This window comes from Aplysia californica, unplaced genomic scaffold (assembly GCF_000002075.1).
Source record: "Aplysia californica isolate F4 #8 unplaced genomic scaffold, AplCal3.0 scaffold00247, whole genome shotgun sequence".
NCBI classification, from domain to species: domain Eukaryota; kingdom Metazoa; phylum Mollusca; class Gastropoda; order Aplysiida; family Aplysiidae; genus Aplysia; species Aplysia californica.
In genome coordinates this window covers 519,335-538,885 of record NW_004797517.1, presented here as the reverse complement: position 1 = coordinate 538,885, position 19,551 = coordinate 519,335, and the positions used below count along the sequence as shown (strand labels likewise).

General features: G+C 39.5%; 1 protein-coding gene across 9 annotated transcripts in view; it reads left to right on the top strand.

Moving 5' to 3' along the window:
• LOC101848208 (probable splicing factor, arginine/serine-rich 7) overlaps window positions 1–19,551 on the top strand; it is a 64,798-nt gene that overhangs the window by 14,453 nt on the left and 30,794 nt on the right. For 8 of the 9 annotated variants that reach the window (XM_005100440.3, XM_005100439.3, XM_013083660.2 and 5 more), the window contains exons 5-8: window positions 3,932–4,107; window positions 5,673–5,806; window positions 9,105–9,318; window positions 11,346–11,375. In XM_005100440.3, the coding sequence (XP_005100497.1) occupies window positions 3,932–4,107; window positions 5,673–5,806; window positions 9,105–9,318; window positions 11,346–11,375 (554 nt within the window). The remainder of the gene's footprint in view (window positions 1–3,931; window positions 4,108–5,672; window positions 5,807–9,104; window positions 9,319–11,345; window positions 11,376–19,551) is intronic. The other variant, XM_005100437.3, reaches the window with a different exon arrangement.

Below are 19,551 nucleotides of genomic sequence, written 5' to 3'. Positions count from 1 at the left end.
AAAGTGGTTGGCAAAAAAAAATCGGTACAAAAATACAGTCGAACCTGCCCTGACGGCCACCTCTATAAGACGGCCACCTGTACAAACGGTCACTTTCCATTTCCCCCCTTGCGTTTTTTCTATATAATTTAACTGTGTAAAACGGGCACCTGTCCAACGCGGCCGCGGCCACCATAATTTAACACACAACCCCTATCATACTAAGCAATAATACCTGTCTAAAACGGTCACCTTAGTGACTCCATTATGTTTTGTCATAAATTTGTGCTTTGGCCCCTAGCCGTCATAATTCAATCACCTGTCGTTGTTGTTAGGTGGTTCCTTCAACCGATCATGTTACGTAGGCCCCTCCCACTGTTGACAATAGCTACCAATTATCAGCTGCTGGTGAAGTAAGTGTGTAATCCCTCATAACCCATAAGCTCCGCCCAGAATTCATACACAAATCGTAAGTGAGATGAGTGGTCACTGTTTACCCAGTCAGTAACGAAGTAACAAAGGGCGTCAACATGAACTTGTTACAGAAGTGTCGCTCGTTCTCCAAGTGGTGGCGATCCATGTGCCATGTTTTAACATGGCACTCGGTCTTCCTTGTCTGATACATTTCGTTGTATTGTCACCCTTGTACAAAATCAGTGACAAAATAAAATTACAAACGAAATATAAACCAACAACAACACCAACAAAGACATCATAGTGGGGCTACTTTCGCTTGGGGCCTCAAATGGGAATGGTTTGTTTTCTTTATCTTGATCAGTCCTGCATAAGATGGCCACCTGTTTTATACGGCCACTTTTCTCCTTGACAATGGGTGGCCGTCTTACACAGGTTTGACTGTATTGTTCTGAGTAAAAAGCCTGTTGCTTGCAGAAATTGACCAAATGATTGACTATTGTCATGTTTTCAAAGGAAATTTATGACATGAATGAAAGGTTTCTAAATTTTGTCTCTGCTTTTTTTCTTCCTTTTTTTTGTGTACAGAAATGGCTGGTTTTCTCTAATCAGTAAAGTACTGAAATTTTGTAAATTGACAGAAAAATAGGAATTTCAAGGGATCTCTATCCTGAATTAGACTTAGTAAAATACATGATAAGAGAGAAGATAAACAGTTAAGCTGTTTGTTAGGGTACGCTGACAAAACACCTTTTTCTTATTCACAGCAGTCTTGAGATAAAAAGGCCTTTTGATTGTACAGTAGTCTCCGCCTTAGATCCCACCGCTTACGATCCCAGTTCGCTTAAGATCCCGTTGTTTTAGGAAAACAGAATTTTTACTATACAAAAGTCACCCCTAAGATCCCGCTCTGATGGTCTACATTCAGCTAAGATCCCGCATTTCAGATCATAATTTGCTAAACAAAAACCCGGGCGGGACAGCCGATCAACCAAGAGTGAAAAGTTGAGATCAATAAACTGTCCGTCGCATCAAAGATCAGCCACTAATGTGAATGTGATCACATACACGTTGTAAAACTCGATGAAGCGATACAATGTTTGCCCCAGACGGGATCACACCGGGGTGTGAACAGACCGACACGTTTGTTTTCCTCACATATCACACTCACACCTGAGCTCGCCCCCTAAACTTACATCACTCGCTGGGTAGGTAGGGCCTACACGTTCTCTCCAGGCGGGATCACATCGAACCGTGAACGCATCCTTGACCATTGCAGCAGTTGTCTCTACTCCCGAATTTGCGAGACAGACTGAATTTTAATTGGTGCGTTCACAACGTAATGGTGTGTAACGACAAAGGCGGTTTGGAGGGGGGGGGGGAACTCGGTCAGAGATGGAAAGCTATACATTTTTGACAGGTAAAGAGGAGGGGCAACTAGATAAGCGTAGATCTTTAGACTCATGATAGGATAATAAGTGAAAATGGCACGCCTCATGCCACTATGCACTGTGATAGGTCATCAAGGTTAACCACTGTTTGCCCGCCATAAGTCATAAACCCACCAAGGGGTCACGTCAGTTCATTGTAGGGTGGAGGTAGACCGTTTTTTCCGATTGTGAGCCTTAACATGGGTCTCCATAGATTCTTCCCTGGGTTCGTCGGTTAAGATCCCGGTTTGCCTAAGATCCCGCATTTCCTTGCTCCCGAGCACCGGGTTCTTAGGCGGAGACTACTGTATAACCATTTTAAAAAGGTGTTGTTCCGAAATTTGAATTCTAATTGATTTAAAAACATGGTCACAGTTTCACTTTGATTTTTCATACGAGTTGGTTAACTAATCAGGATGTTGATTTAGCAAATAAAAAAATATTGACGCCCAAATTAAAAAAAACAGGCGTTTTGTCAGTTTAGGGCAGTACTGAGGCCTTGTTAACTCAGACCTGCCACTCATCCCGATTTAGTCAGGATATCCAGATTTTTTCCCCCAAATCTCAAGCATCCTGACTTTCCTGATTTAGACGATATTTTGTTCCAGTCTGCTGTTGCGCCGAATTTTTCTATGAACTTACTCTGCCTTCTTCTCTATCACGGGAAGCACCCATTGAACTTTTTGTCAGTAGGAACTCAGAGCATTATAATCCGAAATATTGGTGCCGGATTTAGTATTTGACTCGCCTCAAGTTGTGTTGGATCTTTTCCCACACTCAGGATTCTGTGATAATAGCATGATAACTGTTACAATTGCGACATACAAATAATCAATTGTATTCGTAGATCTGCTACTACTTTCAAAACATGCCTCGTCCGAGGTCTAGTAACTGAGCGCATTCGCAGCAAACTTTCGGACGAGCGACAGTCGTTATAACCCTTACACAACTAACTGTGCTGACTAAACTATCACTTGGCTGTTGTCATCACTTTGGTTTGAACACATATGAGGGATAAGAGATTTATTAATGGTACATTTGGTCGGTTGGCTGTTGTCGTTAGCCTAGAAGAACGACTGTCGCTCGTCCGAGTGTTTGGGCACCCATTGGGAGATCGGGTCGGGTCGGTTTGCTAGCCAGATTGAGGGCGCAAAGCGGCTATCGTGGCACAAGCCGATCGCGCCTGACTCGTCGCCTGAAAGGCAAACACGTATGTTTCAGGCGACGAGTTGTGCGATCAGCTAGGCACTTGGACTAATAATAATAATAGATAGCATTTGTATAGCGCATATCCCCGCTCAACAGCAGGCTCTATGCGCTTTACACTATATTATTACCCCAGCAGACCATAGTACACTCCGAAACATTCTCAGCTTCCCGGGAAGCATACAGACTAGTTGTGCTTGACATGTTTACGATTTCTCATGGTAAAAGACATGATATTCGTAGTCAGTTTAACACTGATTTTTGAGAGATCTGTCGTGCCTTTTTAAAATTAAGTCATTTATTCATAACTAAAATAACTAAAATAGGACAAATTGGGTACTCTACAAACACTTGTCTAGAAAAAAACTAAGGCACAGAAATTAACCATTCTATCGCAGAATAAATCTCAAGACATTGAGCTTTTAGTACATCCGCGTAATGGTTTGCTGTGTGGGATGGGGAAGAAGCTATATCGTTTTAAACATAGTCAAAAATGTGAACTTCCTAACTGACACCGGCAAAGTTGATTCAGGGCTCATGACCCCGAGCCGGGGAGCTCTGCGGGCTGCAGAGTCACGCTAACTAAAGGTAACAGAATCGGGCGAAAAGTGACGCCGTGAAATAGACATGTTGAAAAAAATTTAGTGACTGCAAGACTGTCATTCCATTGATTTGTTGTTACATTAATACCATATTCTAGAGTTAGCATAATTTTTTTTCTCTGTTATATTGGCATGCAAATAGTTTTGACTGCAGTAGCTATCAAATGCAATACATATTATAAGCTCTAAGTTCTTTGTCATGTTAAAGGCATGCAGGTAGCCAATAATTTTTACTTCCGTCCCTAAGCTAGCGAAAAATGGACTACGTCTTATTTGTGTGTTCCTCACTTTTTTTCTTAGGTGACTGGAGAAATGCTGTTAAATTTTTTTTCGCAAGTTGGAGAGATCAAATATGTGCGACTGGCTGGGGATGAGCATGCTGGTGCTCGTGCTGCTTACATAGAGTTTACCGATCAAAGATCTGTTGCTCAAGCTCTCACTTACAACAATGTTGTTTTCAAAGGACGAACGATGAGGTATGTAGGTAGTATCTATGTATGTATGTTTTTGGTGAAAATTATATATACTTGAAGTGATTGCATGGTTGAAAATTTTCTTTACATCTGACCTGCGTAAATTTTATTTATATTCTTATATCTTTCCATTGATTTGTTGTTTCATTATTACCATGTTCTTGGGTTGACATATAATTTTTTTCAGTGATTTTAGCAAGGTTCCTCTTCTCTTTTCTCTTATTTATCCTTTAGATCGTTAAGTTCAAAAGGGGATTTTGAAATTGTTGATTGAACCATTTTAGTGTCTTGATCACAACGAATTTTATTGTTCAATTCTCTCTGCAGTATTTGCTTTTTTAACTCTTGTCCTGCGTCTGTGCCAAGATTCGAGTCTTATCAGTAACTTCTTATATCGGTTGTTCCCGACGGGCTGCTGGGATCAGCCGGCCAGGTCACTCAGAGTGTACTGGTAGTATACAGCGAGCAGCACTGGAAACCTGTTTGTTTTCGCTGTGAATAATGTGGGGGTGTGTTAATCGATGATGAAAATAACGCTCTATCTTTTATAGCTTTCTATTTATGAAGTATTACGAACACAAAAACAACCCCCTCATAAGCTGATGAGACATTATGAGTAGTTACGCCCATTCGAATAACCATTTTAGACTCTCTTGTTGTTACGAATGATCTGGGGTTCGAAAGGTAATTATAAAGGTCAATTTCCGAATGTTTTGCTCTCAAATTGTTCTTTTTACCTGCACAATGGTATCCAAAACTATCGAATAAGCTTATTTTTATCAGATAATATCATTTTATATAAAATCAAGCTCATTTGAAAGATTTTGTGTAGAAAAATGGAAGTTTTGTTTCTTGGCTATCCTTTCGAGCGCCTCATCGCGACCCAGTGCTTTCTTGTCGTATCTCTAAATTTTTATTAACAGTGAAAACAGTTCATAACAAAGAGTGAGCTTAAGAAGAAGTTACATTTTCACTGTTAGAAAAAATGGAGATACGACAAATAAGCACTGAGGTCACGTCATGTCTAAGTAGGTCAATATGTTCTAATTTCATTGGACGAAGACCTAGAGATACCAACTTACTGTGTTTTGAATGAGACGTATGCCTCGGTTACAAACCAATGTAGGCGATTCTAGAAGTAGGCCCCAAATGCACAAAATTCAAGCAGACTGACGCACACACACTTTAGCTGCGGGAATACGGGACCCGGTCATCACGTGGATGATGCTCGGTGCGTGTGTGCTGAGCCAGGGTAGGACTGACACGGGACCGGGAGGGATGCGAGGTGCCGAAATACACTTATCGCGGAATATAAACCCGGCTCCCGCAGGATGAGGGTTAAATGTAACTGTAGTCCTGTTTATTCCTTTTTTAACCTATCAATGGTCCATTTTTCTTTCCTAGGAAAGAAGCATTCAGTCAGGCTTATAGAGGGTCATATTAGCTTTTTCTTCTTAAGTTGCCAAGTACATTTACTTTATGTCTTTGCATTCTTTTTTTAAGTTAACCTTCTGATATTGTGTTTGGAAGTGTTTTAAAATTGACTTACACAAACTTTTGCCTTTCAGTGTGCAACATTCTAAAGCAAGTATCATTAAACCTCAAGGTAAAGCCAGCGAAGCCTCTCAGCGTGAGATTGATGAGGCCATGAAAAAAGTCAAAGAAGCCCAGAAGTTGATTTCAGCTGCTGCTGCTGAACCAAGTAAGTCTAGTTCATATGATTAACCCCCTCCTGGGCGTTTAATCTAATACAGTTGAACTTTCCGTAATGGAAACCTGTGTAAGACAGAAACATGTCATAACGGAATCTCCCCTCCCCCCTTGATAAATTCCTCTAATTACCTGTATAAAACAGAATCCTGTCTAACTCTCAAACAAAAATAGAAATTCCTTCCCTTCGGAGGGTTTTTACCTATGACGGAAAATGCTTTGCCCATTAAGCCCTGATTTGAAACAAAACTATCAAGTGTGGTTCCTTTAGATGTAACCTTTATGCCATGTCGCTAGGCGAGGAAGTGGAGTAGGGGTGTGGTTTGGGGGTAGATGTCACCCATCCATGTGAGCCCTGAACGGTGCAATGGTGGTGTTGGTGTGAAATCTCATCAGTGCCTGTGAAAGTGTTGGAGTGGCGCTTCCTGGGTGGCGAGAGGTATGAAATTAGTTGTGACCAATTGATCGTTCAGACAGCCAAGAAAAAAGTTCTTGAACCATTAATCATAGTTGAATGCACAGGAGGGGTGGCATTGGTTGACTACTTATTACATACACCGATGGGTTTGGGGGGGGGGGGGGGGGACTCCAGACAAGAGCTTGATCCAGGTCACCAAATCTGAGACTGGGAGTGGCAATTCGCTTGTGGAACACTAACTGCAGGATCCCCACCAATTCCTGGAAATTTTTTTCAAAGACCCCCACATTGTTTTCAAGATCTCAATTCGTGGGGAAAAAGAGAGGGGGGGAGAAAAAAAAAGAGAGAGAGAGAGAGAGACGGAGGGGGAGAGAGGCGGAGGAAGAGAGTGAGGGAGAGAGAGACGGAGGAAGAGAGCGAGGGAGAGAGAGGAAGAGGGAGAGAGAGAGAGACTCTCTCTCTCTCTCTCTCTCTCTCTCTCTCTCTCTCATACACACACACACACGCACATACATACATACACAGACATAACCAATTAATGTACATACACATGTACGCACGCACGCACTGTGTGATGAAGTTATCTCGGAATGTCACTAAATGATTCCTTTGATTTGTACGTAACTGGTCAAGGGTAGGGACTAAAGATTAATGAAGGTAGCCATGAGAACTTGTTTTGGAATGTTAACTTCAGAAGAAAATAAACCATCAATAGCCTGATAAGTTCCATCAGAAAAATGTGCCAACGATAAAAAAAAATATCTAATTTAACGCGTTCAAGGCAATGGATTTTTAAACTTTGACGTTTTCAAATCTTTTTTTTTTGTTTTTCTCAAAAAGTACTTTTTCACTATGGTGACCACGCGGGGGAAATCGTTTTTCTTAAACTATCAGAGCTACATGTTTGAAATTTGGCACACAGGGGCTGTATAGAAAGTTCTGTGATCATAGGCGGGGATTTTGTGAAATAGTGATTACTTTTTAAAATAATTCTGATTTTTTTCACGTCATACTCGTTTTTTTCAGTGCTGATCCAGTGATATGTCAATATTTTTGTTGTTTTTAATGATAAAAAAAATCAAAGCCTATGATCACAGATAATTTGTTTGTTAATATGTGTGCAAAGTTTGAGGTTTGAATTTTAATATTTTCTGTAGGAAACGATTTCCCCCACAACATGGCCAAAAATCCAAGATGGCCGCCACAGAGACCAACTTTTTCATAAAACTCGACAAATTCCGTCATGATTCTTCTAATTAGTCTATAATTAGACCCCTAGAAAATTCCTCGTATCGTGTACATAACCCCTTAATCGGATTTGATGATTTAGCTCCATTGGCTAATTTGTGCAGCTGAAATATTATGAAGTCCACATAATCACATAATGGTAAAAGTCAAACTTTAGCCCACCATTTGGAAGTTAATTGACTTTCTATGTACATCCGAAGTCTCCACTCTCAGTGCAGCCACTGCGGGTAGTTAGAGGGCACCACTGGTAGGTCCTACTTTTTTATTTTCCTTCTGTTGTTTCTGTCTGTCTTACTTTTCCCTAGCACTGAATGGCCATTATTGTGTCGATGTGCTTCTCTTTACTCAAACAAGCAAACAATCAGTGCAGCCACAGGTGGATTGCCATTATATCACGTGTGAAAGGCACCTTTCACCGTATCCATGCATCGTGTTTTACTATTGTATCCATACGACGTGGGGAACTCTGTGCCACCACTTTACAAAGAGGAAATTTACTTATTAATCCGATCCATACACTTTGCATTGCAGTATGTCAAAATGATTTTTTTTTAAATACTGAAAGTTTCAAAGAGTTCTTCGTACTAGAGGTATTCTAAAATGTGAGGAATACAACCCGGGAGTACAAAATGACCCCAGGGCATACGGATAGGGTTAACTTATTTTGAGAATTGGGGTTCAAATTTTCTTTTACCTATATCTTATTGTGTGGGCCACCTATTCAGTTGCAGTAAGCCCTAAAATATATATTTTAAAAAAAGAAATATTTATTGCAGATTAGAAAAATTAAATCTGGTATGTACTTGAGAAATATTTTGTCAAGATCCGAATTCTAAATGTTAAAAAAAAGGAAGAAAAATACATATTGTATATTGCCTTCACCCATCCCATAGTCTGGCTGACCGTTGGGACACCGCTGCTGCCTATCAGAGTATCATCTCTCCTCCTGTTGTAAGATAATTCAGTAACAGCCATTCCACTCTTTTACATAGTCTTCCCAGTAAAGTAGGTACAACTGTTAAAAGAATGAAGCAGTGTTTTTTCTCTCACCTGAAAGATTTTTCTTTTTGGGCCTAGAACAATTGAGCTGCTTGTTGAGGTTATATGTTTTTGAGTAACAGCTGAGTGTAAATTTGCATTCTCATCAATCAGTGTTTGCTCTCATGGGTTTTTTTTCCTTTTGGATATCAGGGCTTAGAATTTTTCGCTTAGAAAAATGCTATTTGCAGTGAGCAGAAATTGTTTATGCTTGCCGCAAAGAGTTTTTAATTTTATTCAAATAATGGAAAACTGGGAATTGGGGGGGGGGGGGGGGGGGTCAGTTGGTGTCATGTGGTCTGTATTTGGGCGTACGAAATAAGGTAAAGCTCAGGCAGTTTTCGTATGGGTGATCATGGTTAAGTCATTGTGCTAGACTCGTAATCCCTGGCACGAAAAGGCTGAATTCTCATTCTTTCCTTCTATAAATGAGACATTCTTTTTGATAAGATTAAAGGACATGTGCTGTTGAAAACCGAGACCCTTACTGGGACATTTTCTTTGTTTCAGGATAGCTCAGAGGCAATGTTGTTCAGAGAATTTGATCTAAACTCCCCCCCCCCCCCCCCTTTTTTTTTCAAATAAGAAAAAGAGGATGCACAATCCCCACCAAGAAAAAGGTCGAGATCCAAGTCAAAGGCTCGCAGCCGCTCTGCTTCTCGATCTCGGCGGTCTCGCTCGCGATCAAGGGGAGGCCGTCGTCGTAAGTCAAGGTCCAGGTCACGGAGGAGGTCAAGATCAAGGCATAGGTCTCCTCGTCGATCCCGGACGCCTGTTAAAAGACGAAGATCTAGATCAAGGTTGGTATTTTCGTTTCTCTGAATTTTTGTTTGGCAACCAGGACTTTGTGGTGTTGAATTTTAAGCATGAATTTTGGACTGTATGAATCAGGAGTAAGAAGAAATGGGTCCTGGAACAAGAACAAACAAAATCTACAGTTTACAATATCAGTTTTAAAAGATTTTTATGTTCATACAAGTGACTGGTGTGAACTTAAAAATAATTTTTTCAATGGAAGATTTGGCGTTCCTTTCTGGTGACTGATCATGGATATGCCGCTTGGAAAGTTTGGCTTCATGACACGTCTTGGTTAATTAATAGTTATCCTATTTTGTTGCTGCTACTAGCTTGTACCAAAATGTATTCGTACCTGGTGGAAGGTTCCGTAAGACGCATTTGTTTGAACTGAGGTACAGGACAGTAAAGGTCAAAAAGACTTTTTTTCTCCAAAATTTAGTTCCATTTAACAATGATTTTTAGCCATTCTACTGATATTTACATGGCTTTGTTTTTACTTGACTCAAAATAATGTATTTTGAAGATGTTTTTTGTCACAATTCATCTAAAATAATTGCAAGACAATTTGCGTAGGAACATTTACTGTCAGATCCTACATGGGCGGCAGGTTTATAAATACAAAGCCATCACATTACATACCAAAATTTAGGTCAGCCTGTTACCTTACTCGACCTGGGAAGTGCGCACGAGTGTAACAAAGCAGTAAAGGATAGCTGGTTTTGCACAGTTATACCCTATTCCACTTCATGAGCAAAGCAAAGCCATTCTTGGAAATTTCTATTATTTTCATTTACAACGATTTTTATAACTTGTTCATAAAAATTACCCCTTCACTTCGCCTATCAGTATTTAGGTCGTCTAATGTGTTTTCGTGTGTGCATTGACAGAGGCTGTGAGCGTACATGTACCCTTCCACACTTCGTGAGGAAAGCGAAGTAATTTTGCGAAAGTCCTAGTTCTACTTGACAGTGAATTTGCTTTCAAAACGTTTTTAATGACACTTTGAAACTCTTCAGTTGTCTTAAATTGCTTTTTTAAAGTTTGAGTTGTTACTGTGTGTCAAGGGATGTGGGGACGAATGATGCGGCCCATTTTTCTCAAAACTTTGTATCTGCACCCTACCTGACAAAATTAACCAGGTCTCATAAAGTACTGAAGCAATCTTAAATTTGTAGAGCAAGTTGTTCAGAAATGGTTTTTGTACCAGAAAAGGCAATAAAATGCACTTCTTCAAATTGCCTCAGACGTTACCTTTCACCAGGCACAAACGCAAATGGTCAGAGAATTACTTAGAAATAAGTTAAGGGAATAGTAATTGCAGTTTGAGGTTGCTTTTAAAAAAATATATTCTGTATTACAATTTATCGTGTAGAATTTTTTTTTCAATTAGCAATGCAGTGTGTGTTATTTATGTTTTTTGATCCAAGAGCTTTGTCTTTATGTGGATGTGAATTTTTATTTTCTTTTGGTTTTTTTCTGGAATGTTCAGTCTTTCACTTTATCAATTACTTTTTTGAGACAAACATTACATTAAAATTGTAACTAAGCCTTTGACCTTTATGAAATAGTAAAGAAAGTAGTGTTGGTCTTTGTTGTGACATTGAAACAATTTTAATCACTCGAAACAACAACCACGGATGGAAAGGAAATTTAGTGCTTTAATCTTTCCCAAATTTTCATGTTCTTCAACACCTTTTTAATAAGACTTTAGTGTACAGGCTGTTAATTTTTTTTCCAGTGCACCTGTCCAGCATGAATGAATTGGGTTGGGGGGGGGAGGGGAGGAAGACACATTATGCCAAGTCATCTAAAAATCCCTCTAGGTCCTTGGGGAACACCCACATTTAATGTTTTATCACGAACTGCAAATTCTATTCTGAAAACATGTATCATGTGCAACACAGAAACCCGCGATAGTGTCCTTGTATGATTTGCTAGAGCCAAAGAAATTTAGGCTTCTTTTTGTGTGTTGTGTCGATCCCACTCGTTGCGATATCTGCATGGTGTATGCCATTGTTATTCAACCCAGGGGACGAGCGGGCCCCCCTGCTCCTCCAGTGTGAGTATACCATCAGGATATGTGATATCGTATAAACCATTGCTCTTTTGTCAAACTTGTTTTTGAAAGTTTTCGTGTGTGTTTTTTCACCTTTCCCTTTTTGTCAAGTGAATTTTTCAACTTTCATTTGTAACTGACTCTGTAGATGGTATTCTGTTCATTGCTGCACCCTATGTTTTTTTCACCACGTTGTTTGGCTTGGATTTTTAACACTGCTTTCTTATCCAAGTTGTGAATACTCATTGTGCTTTTCACTTGGCAGCTTTTATCTACTTTCAATAATCTTTTGTTGTGTTTAAAAGTCTTCTCAGAGTAAGGATCAGGTCAAGGGAAAGCTAGTTGTAGGGCAGAAGTATTAGCATGTTTCTGAACTTAAGGCTGAAGTTCTTCTGGCGGAGTGAGAAGAGTGGTGGGGGGGGGGGGGGGTGGGGGCATTGCAGTCATTAAAACTGAGCACTTTGAAACCCTTTTCAATAAGGCAGGAATGGTACAACTGCAAGTGCTGACAATGGGTGTTTTTTTCTCTATTTGGCTGAATATCGACATTCCAAAGATGAAAATCATTTTTTAAAAATCATTCATGGCATTATTTTCTTTTATGCCATAGATTAGATCTATTCTCTGTTTTGTATATACTCTGATGAAAACAATACATTCAACAAAGGCTAAGGGCTTTAGATAGGGGAGACAGTAGCAAGAAAAAAAAAACTCAGAAGGAAATGGTACTGGTATTTGGTTTTTATATTGTCTTTTAAGGACGTTAAGGACAGTACAGAGAAATCTTTGGTTTAGAATTTAAAAAAGGGGTGTTACATAGATAAGTTTTGGGGCAAAAATCTTCTCTTTTAGCATCACCATAATGCAGTAGGCTACCTCATTGCCCATTACATCTTATTAGAAAGTTCATTTTCATAGTTGTAACTTGTTTCTCTTGTTACAGGCAGTAGGACTATGCTAAGATTAGTGCCTTATTGTAGCTGCTCTTTACATTGTACATGGTGGAGTCAGTAGCTATGAGCTACCTTTCTCCCCCCCCCCCATTATTTCATATATATTTTGACTTTTGAAATGGAATGGGTTTCTTTAGTTTTTTTTAATGGAATGGGTTTCTTTAGTCTTTTGAAATGGAATGGGTTTCTTTATCATAGATTTCCCTTTCTAGTCCCTTGAGGTTGGTCCAAATGTTGCACTGTTTGATTTAATGAAAGAACTTTCTGAATTCCATGTGTTTGTACAGTTAGATGTATTTTGCCTCAAGGTACTAATCTTGTGCACCGCTGATTTGCCGGATACTTGTGTATAGAGGTTGCCTTTCTCATCTAAAAGAAAGAACCAGTGCATGTTATTCATAGTTAAAAACAGTGTCATGAGTTGATATTCATTTTTGGTTCTCAGCAACTTTTCTTTGTTGACAGCATTTGCATGAGCTTCGTAGTCCCAGGATGGCTTACTGGTGAACAAACAGTGTAAAAAATAAATAAATTTATAAACAAATCTAAGTCATTCTGATGTCGATTTAACATTTATTAATATTTATTAACAAAAATATTACAACATAATGCCTATCTGCCAGCACTTCCTCCACAGGCAGATCCATTGTACAAGATCCATAATAAACAATCAAATTGCATCAGTTGAACCAAACAACATGAACAATTAGATACTAGCACTTGGCAAGAACGAATACTAAACATCCAGTATCGGATGTGTAAACTGCAACCGACATCAGATGACTACAATTTATGAACAAATCTAAGTCATTCTGATGTCGATTTAACATTTATTAATATTTATTAACATAAATATCACAACATAATGCCTATCATAGAGAGAAAAATGTTTGTTCCCCAACAGACCACTGGAACAAAGATCATAAAAACATATCGTTAACCGCGTGATTCAACCGCCTAAGTGCCAAGAGACAAATTTTTCAGGACAAGCGAAAAACTTGTTTTGTTTCTTTATGCTTGTACCTATGAATCTGAAAATCAGATATGTGATATAATATTATGTAGGACGATAGTCTGTAACTAACTTTTTTTCAAAAAATCTTTCTTACGTAAGTTGCTGAACATAGGCATTCAGACCTACCAAAATCTGCATGATTCAACCGCCTAAGTGACAGTATGTCGGCCTCTAGGCGTTTGAGTCACGTTAATCAATGCCACTCGGCAAGCGCCAATGGACGCATGGGCGTTTGGGTAATCGATTAACCCTATCCGTACATCGTGTTTTACTATCGTATCCATACGACGTGGGGAATTCTGTGCCACCACTTTCGAAAGAGGAAATTTATTCGTTAATCCAATCAGTATGCTTTGCACAGCAGTCAGTCAAAATGATTTTTTGAGAAATACTGAAAGTTTCAAAGAGATCTTCGCGCAAGAAGTAATACTCTATAATGCGAAGAATACAACCCCGGGGGTACAAAATGACCCCAGGACGTACAGATAGGGTTAAAGCAAACCATAATTGTCTTGCTTTCTTAAAAACATTCAAGATTATCCATGAGCACATAGACCCTACCATTTTTCAGGGACCTTTCTATCTCTGTATGTGCTGTCCACTTCCATTTGCATTTGTTCTTTTTCAAGATATTGTGTGTTCAACAGTTTTGTCCTATCTGGTACAAATGTCGCTGGTTGCATTTGACAAGATAGCGTTGTGGTCTGATAAGTAGAGCCATCACTGTATATAATGAATGTGGCATATTTATTGTCAGTAGACTAGGCTCCAGGCAGTTACTGACACAAGAAGAGAATTCATTGGCAATCAATGGTCCTTCTCTTTTGTTCCAAACGTGACACTTCACATATTTGGTTACCAAATTTAAAAAAATATAGACAGCTAATTTGGTCCTGTTATGATATAGTGCAGCAGATGCGTTCAACGCTATGCTAACAAATCCGATTTTAAGTCCATGCACACAAGACATAATCTGGTCCCATCCATAATTGGAAAGCGGGCTTGTCAACCTTCCCGAATTTTTCGGGAAATTCCCGAACTGCCGTCATCGTTCCCGAACCTTTTCCGAAACGCTGGTTTCCCGAAAATCGCTGTTTTTATGGTGTGGGTGGTTTTTTAAAAGTAGTTTTAGTAGCCTATCACAGAAGTGTTTGACCGTGGCGCTCCAGCGCATCAAAATTCCTGAATTCAGTATCTCAAAAGTTGGCAAGCCTGGGAAAGCAAATTCGTCAAGTTTTTCGAAGAATTACTTATCATTTGTTATCATATTTAATTGCTCAGTCACTGACTGGGCTTGCGCACCATGTTCATACTTTAACGCCGCGGGGCCTTGTTTCGGCATTCCGGGCAGAAGGGTGAGTTATCGGTAATTAGGTCACTTCAATATTCTGTCCACTAACGAATGCACCTTGAAATTCTCATACCTACTGTTCAGTTGCATCCTTTTACAAATAACATAAGATCATTTTTAAAGTGACTTCCACAACTTTTGGAACCAGATCCTTTCAAAAAAATGAATTAGATTCTGTTTATGATCATCAGAACCCGAGATTTAGATCTGCCCATGGAGTAGCACTTGGCAAGAACGAATACTAAACATCCGGTATCGGATGTGTAAACTGTAATCGACATCAAATGACTACAGTTATGTTTACGGTATTGTGTGGTAGGTTTTTTTTTAGAAGAACTGATTGTCAAACAGGGAATAGAAAATGTCTTAAGTATTGAAGAACCATATATATATATATATATACAAGTACGTTTATAATTTATTGTCTTTGAAATGATTATTTTGTCTGCCTTATATTGATATTATTCTTCAGTATGGCTTGAGATGATATCACCACTTTAAATGTTTTAATTTGTGTTGTGAAAGACCAGCAAAGTGAGTTATCAGCTGCGTGTAACAGTACACAGTAGGGATTTTTTGGTCTCTGTTTGCTTTCCCCTTTTCAATTCCAAACAACCTCCCCCCCCCCCCCCCCCACTATTTTGAGGGTAAAGGGGGGGGGGGGGGGATGCAGCACCAGCCATGATTATTACGTATTATGGGTTTTTGTATATTCAGAATCCTTTTAACAAACCACCTGATTTAAGCCTTTTCACTTGACAATCTCAGTAATTTTGACGCTAATTGCATTGGAAGCTTTGAACTGACTTGTCTGTCTTCTCATGTTATTGTTTTTACTTCATCATACATTTTGTATTTTTGCACTTATTGTTCTCTAAACATTCAGTTTGGAGAGGGGGTTGTGACAGTGCTTCTTGGGTGATGTTTTGTATTGCAATGCAGTGAAATGTTTGAATTGATTTCTTTCGGGGTTTTGACCAGCATATGTTATCAGTTTGTACTTTGGTGTTCCTTTGTAAAAATTGTTTGTGAAGAACAGTTCATCTTTTCTTGTTTTTATCTTACTAATCAGGTGTGAAATTTGATCACAGTTAAATCTACTCATACTGTCAGTCACAGGAAATAATCACCAGTTCAAATGTTTCATTTCATCGTAGACTCGCATGTTTTGTTCTGTCCTTCCACTTTCTCTATAACACAGTTACTTACAGCGGTACTTGTACTTACGTTACAATTTTCGGTACTTTTACTGTACTCCGGTACATTTTGAGAATCAGTACGGTAGTCCGATACTTTTTATAGAAGTACTTTTGAGTATTTTTAAAGTACATTTTGAGTACTTTTGAAGCTTAATGAAAGAGTAAGTGCTGGCATTTCTGATCATAATTTACGGAACAAACACCCGGGCGGGCACAGCCGATCAACCAAGAGTTAAAAGTTGAGATCAAAGAACTGCCCGTCGCGTCAAAGATCAGCCACTCTAGTGAATGTGATCACAAGCATTGTGAAACTCCATGAAACGGTACAATGATCCCCAGACGGGATCACACCGAGGTGTGAACTGACCGATGCGTTTCTTTTCCCCAAACATCGCACTCGAATCTGAGCTCGCCACCTGAACTCACATCACTCGCTGGGTGGGTAGGGCCTACAAGTTCGCTCCAGGCAGGATCACATCGAACTGTGAACTTTTCCCTGACCATTGAAGTTGAAGGCAGTTTTTCTCTATTCCCGACTTTGCGAGACAGCCTGAATTTTAATTGGTGTGGTCACAGCATAATGGAATGGTACGTAGCGACAAAGGCGGGGGGGGACTCAATCAGAGATGGAAGGCTACAATTTTTGGACAGGTAAAGGGGAGGGGCAACTGGATAAACGTAGATAAAGATCTCGAGACGATATGCTAATGAGTGTACGGTATAATATTAATGCATGCCTCATGCTACCATGCTACTGTGATTGGTCATCAAGGTTTACCATTCTTTGCTCGCCATATGTCATAAATCCACCCAGGTTCATGGGTCACTGTAGATTCTTCCTTGGCTTTGTCGGGTAAGATCCGGGTGATCCCGTATTTCCCTTGCTCCCAAGCACTGGGATCTTAGGCGGAGACTACTGTAGTAGAGAATTTTTGGTTACACTACACTTACTAGACTCTAGGAAATTACATGTAGGCTTATTTTGGTTTGCCGTGGGCGCCGTGGACTACACAGTGTGACCAAAATCTGTCTTACCACTATTATAATCAATTGAAACTGAAATTGAGTTCTCAATGTATATAACAATTTTTTAGGCTACCTAAATTTCTTTTATTAAACTTTTTTTGTGGTTTGTGCTTAAGGCTACCTTGATTTCTTGAGGATTTGTTAATGAAGAATTCATTGCAGGTTTCCATTTTTTTGCTGGCCATTTTCATCCATCTTATTTTTTCTTAAGAGCAACTTAGTCTCTACATTTTCCAATTTGGGTACTTTTCCTACTTTCCGACCTCTGGGACTGACTTACATTTGATCATATTGTCTTGCTCAAACAAGTTCTATTCATGATATCACTTACTGACTAGTTGCGTCTGTTTGTTTGCTGTTTTTTTTTTCCATTTCACAGACGATTTCCACCTACGTTCAGTGCGTATATTCAAATGCTTTGTATACTGTTTACATTATTAGTAATAAATGGCCTAATTTGTATACTAGATATGTTATTCAATATGATGTTTTGCATTAGCACTGAAGTGTTTTATCATATTAGCAGAAAGTACTCAAAATGTACTCATAAGTACTTTTTAAAAAAGTACTTGTACTGAAGTACATTTTACAGGAAAGTACTTTTACTGCACTTAAGTACATATTTTAGATTGTACTTAAATACCTTTTTAAAAGTACTTTAACAGCTCTGGTTACTTATTCTCTTGTCTTATGTGGTCACCGATCTGATTGATCAATGCAAGCAGAAATGTGCTCAGAACAGCTTCGTTAACAGAAGTTCTGTGGAACCTGACTGGTACTATTGCTTTATAAAGTATAGTAACTTAACACATAGTAGCCAACAAAATTCAATTTGGAAGGGGAAGATGAAAGATATTTATGTACTATCTGAGCTATGGATATGAAATTCCCTGAAGTTCGTCTAAGAATTCCGTGCAGGAGGTTAAAATTTGTTTTGCTAAGGTAAGACTAAAGAAAGTTGTCACCAAAGAGTAGAGAGAATATTTAGTACTAGAGTTCATGGCTGTGATGTCCCCCACGTTAATAAATGGGGGCTGCGTGTGTCCACTCTGGGGCGTTGAACCTCAAGAGCAATACATGTGCAGTTTAACAGACGGGTGAATACTTTTTGAGACTCACATGGAAGCGTCTCGGCGGTCTTAGGAGGAAATCTGCAAGCTTGCACTGAAAATTTAGGGGCAAGATGTTGTTTATTTACTTGGCCTGCTCATGGATAGCGGGGTGGGGACTCAGATTGTTCATGTAAATGGGGGCACGCCGGTCATGCCGATTAAGGTAAAAAGGCCCCCATGTCTGACGTGTGACGACACTGATGTAGTATTTTATATAAACATGCTGGCATGTGAAACAACCAGCTGTCTGAAAGGACACTATTGAGTGGCGGCTAGTTTGTAGATAATGAGGATTTACTGACTTTAATGCACCCCCCCCCCCTTCCCCGCCACAAACTTCTCAAGGCTCACAGGGATGAACACAAGTAGGAACAATAAATAATTACATTGAACAAAATATAGCATGGCTCACAGAGGCGTAAACATGTTTAACTGTTAGGGTATGGAAGTTAAAGAAGAGAGTTCCTCCGTTTAGGTTTTAATTTATTTCTGTTTCTTCATTCTTGTGTGTCATTATTTTCATCTTTCTTCATTCCTGATCACTTGAAATTATGAGTTTTCTTTCTGTCTATGTTTGAACGAGTATCTGTGTCTGCATTGTGTTAATCCCCAGTCTCAGCATGTCTTGGTATCATGATTTTGCTTTCCATTTTGGATAAGAGAAAGAATGCTTTGACCTTGCTATAAATGTTCTACCGTGTGTGCGCCCCCCCCCCCTCCTATTCCTCCTTTGTATGTATGTATGTATGCAGGGCTCCCCTTTTCAGGCCAACTTAAGAGGTTCTTTCACCCTTTGGTTGTCTATCTTAAGGGGTATTTAAACCCTTGTTTTAGAAACTTAAAGGGTTGTTGTTTTTGTTCATGTCTGACAAACTACAGTCGAACCTACCATGACGGCCACCTGTACAAATGACCACTTTCCATTTCCCCCCTTGCATTTTGTCTAGTTATTTTAACTGTGTAAAACGGTCACTTGTCCAAGGCACCCGCGGCCACCTTATTTTATCAACCCACTGTCAAATTTACCTGCCTGAGGCAGCCAGGCGAGGTCACACATTGCCCCGATGCTTTGTCATAAATTTTGAGTCGGCCCCTCGCACTGTGGACGGGCTGTCATAATTTATTCACCTGTCGTTATTGTTAGTCCCTCACTTTAATGAATGTATACCCAAGTTGACCAATGGGTAGGCCTAAAAATACATTTTCAGCTGCTGGTGAGGGAAGCGTGATCCATCATAAGCCCGCTCACGACTCATGCACAAATCATGTGTGAGGTGACTGGTCACTGTTTTGTTTACTTATTCTTTAACAAAGTAACAATGGACATTGACGTGAACTTGCGACAAAAGCGCCGCTCGTTCTCCGAGTGGTGGTGGCTTGTGTGTTTGTTTACCATGGCTCTCGGTCTTCGTCTTACTTACATAATATGTCGTTTTTTTTACCCTTGCACAAAATCAGCAGCCAAAAAAGCTGACCAAAAATCAAACCAACAAAACAATACCAAAAAAAACCTTACACACACA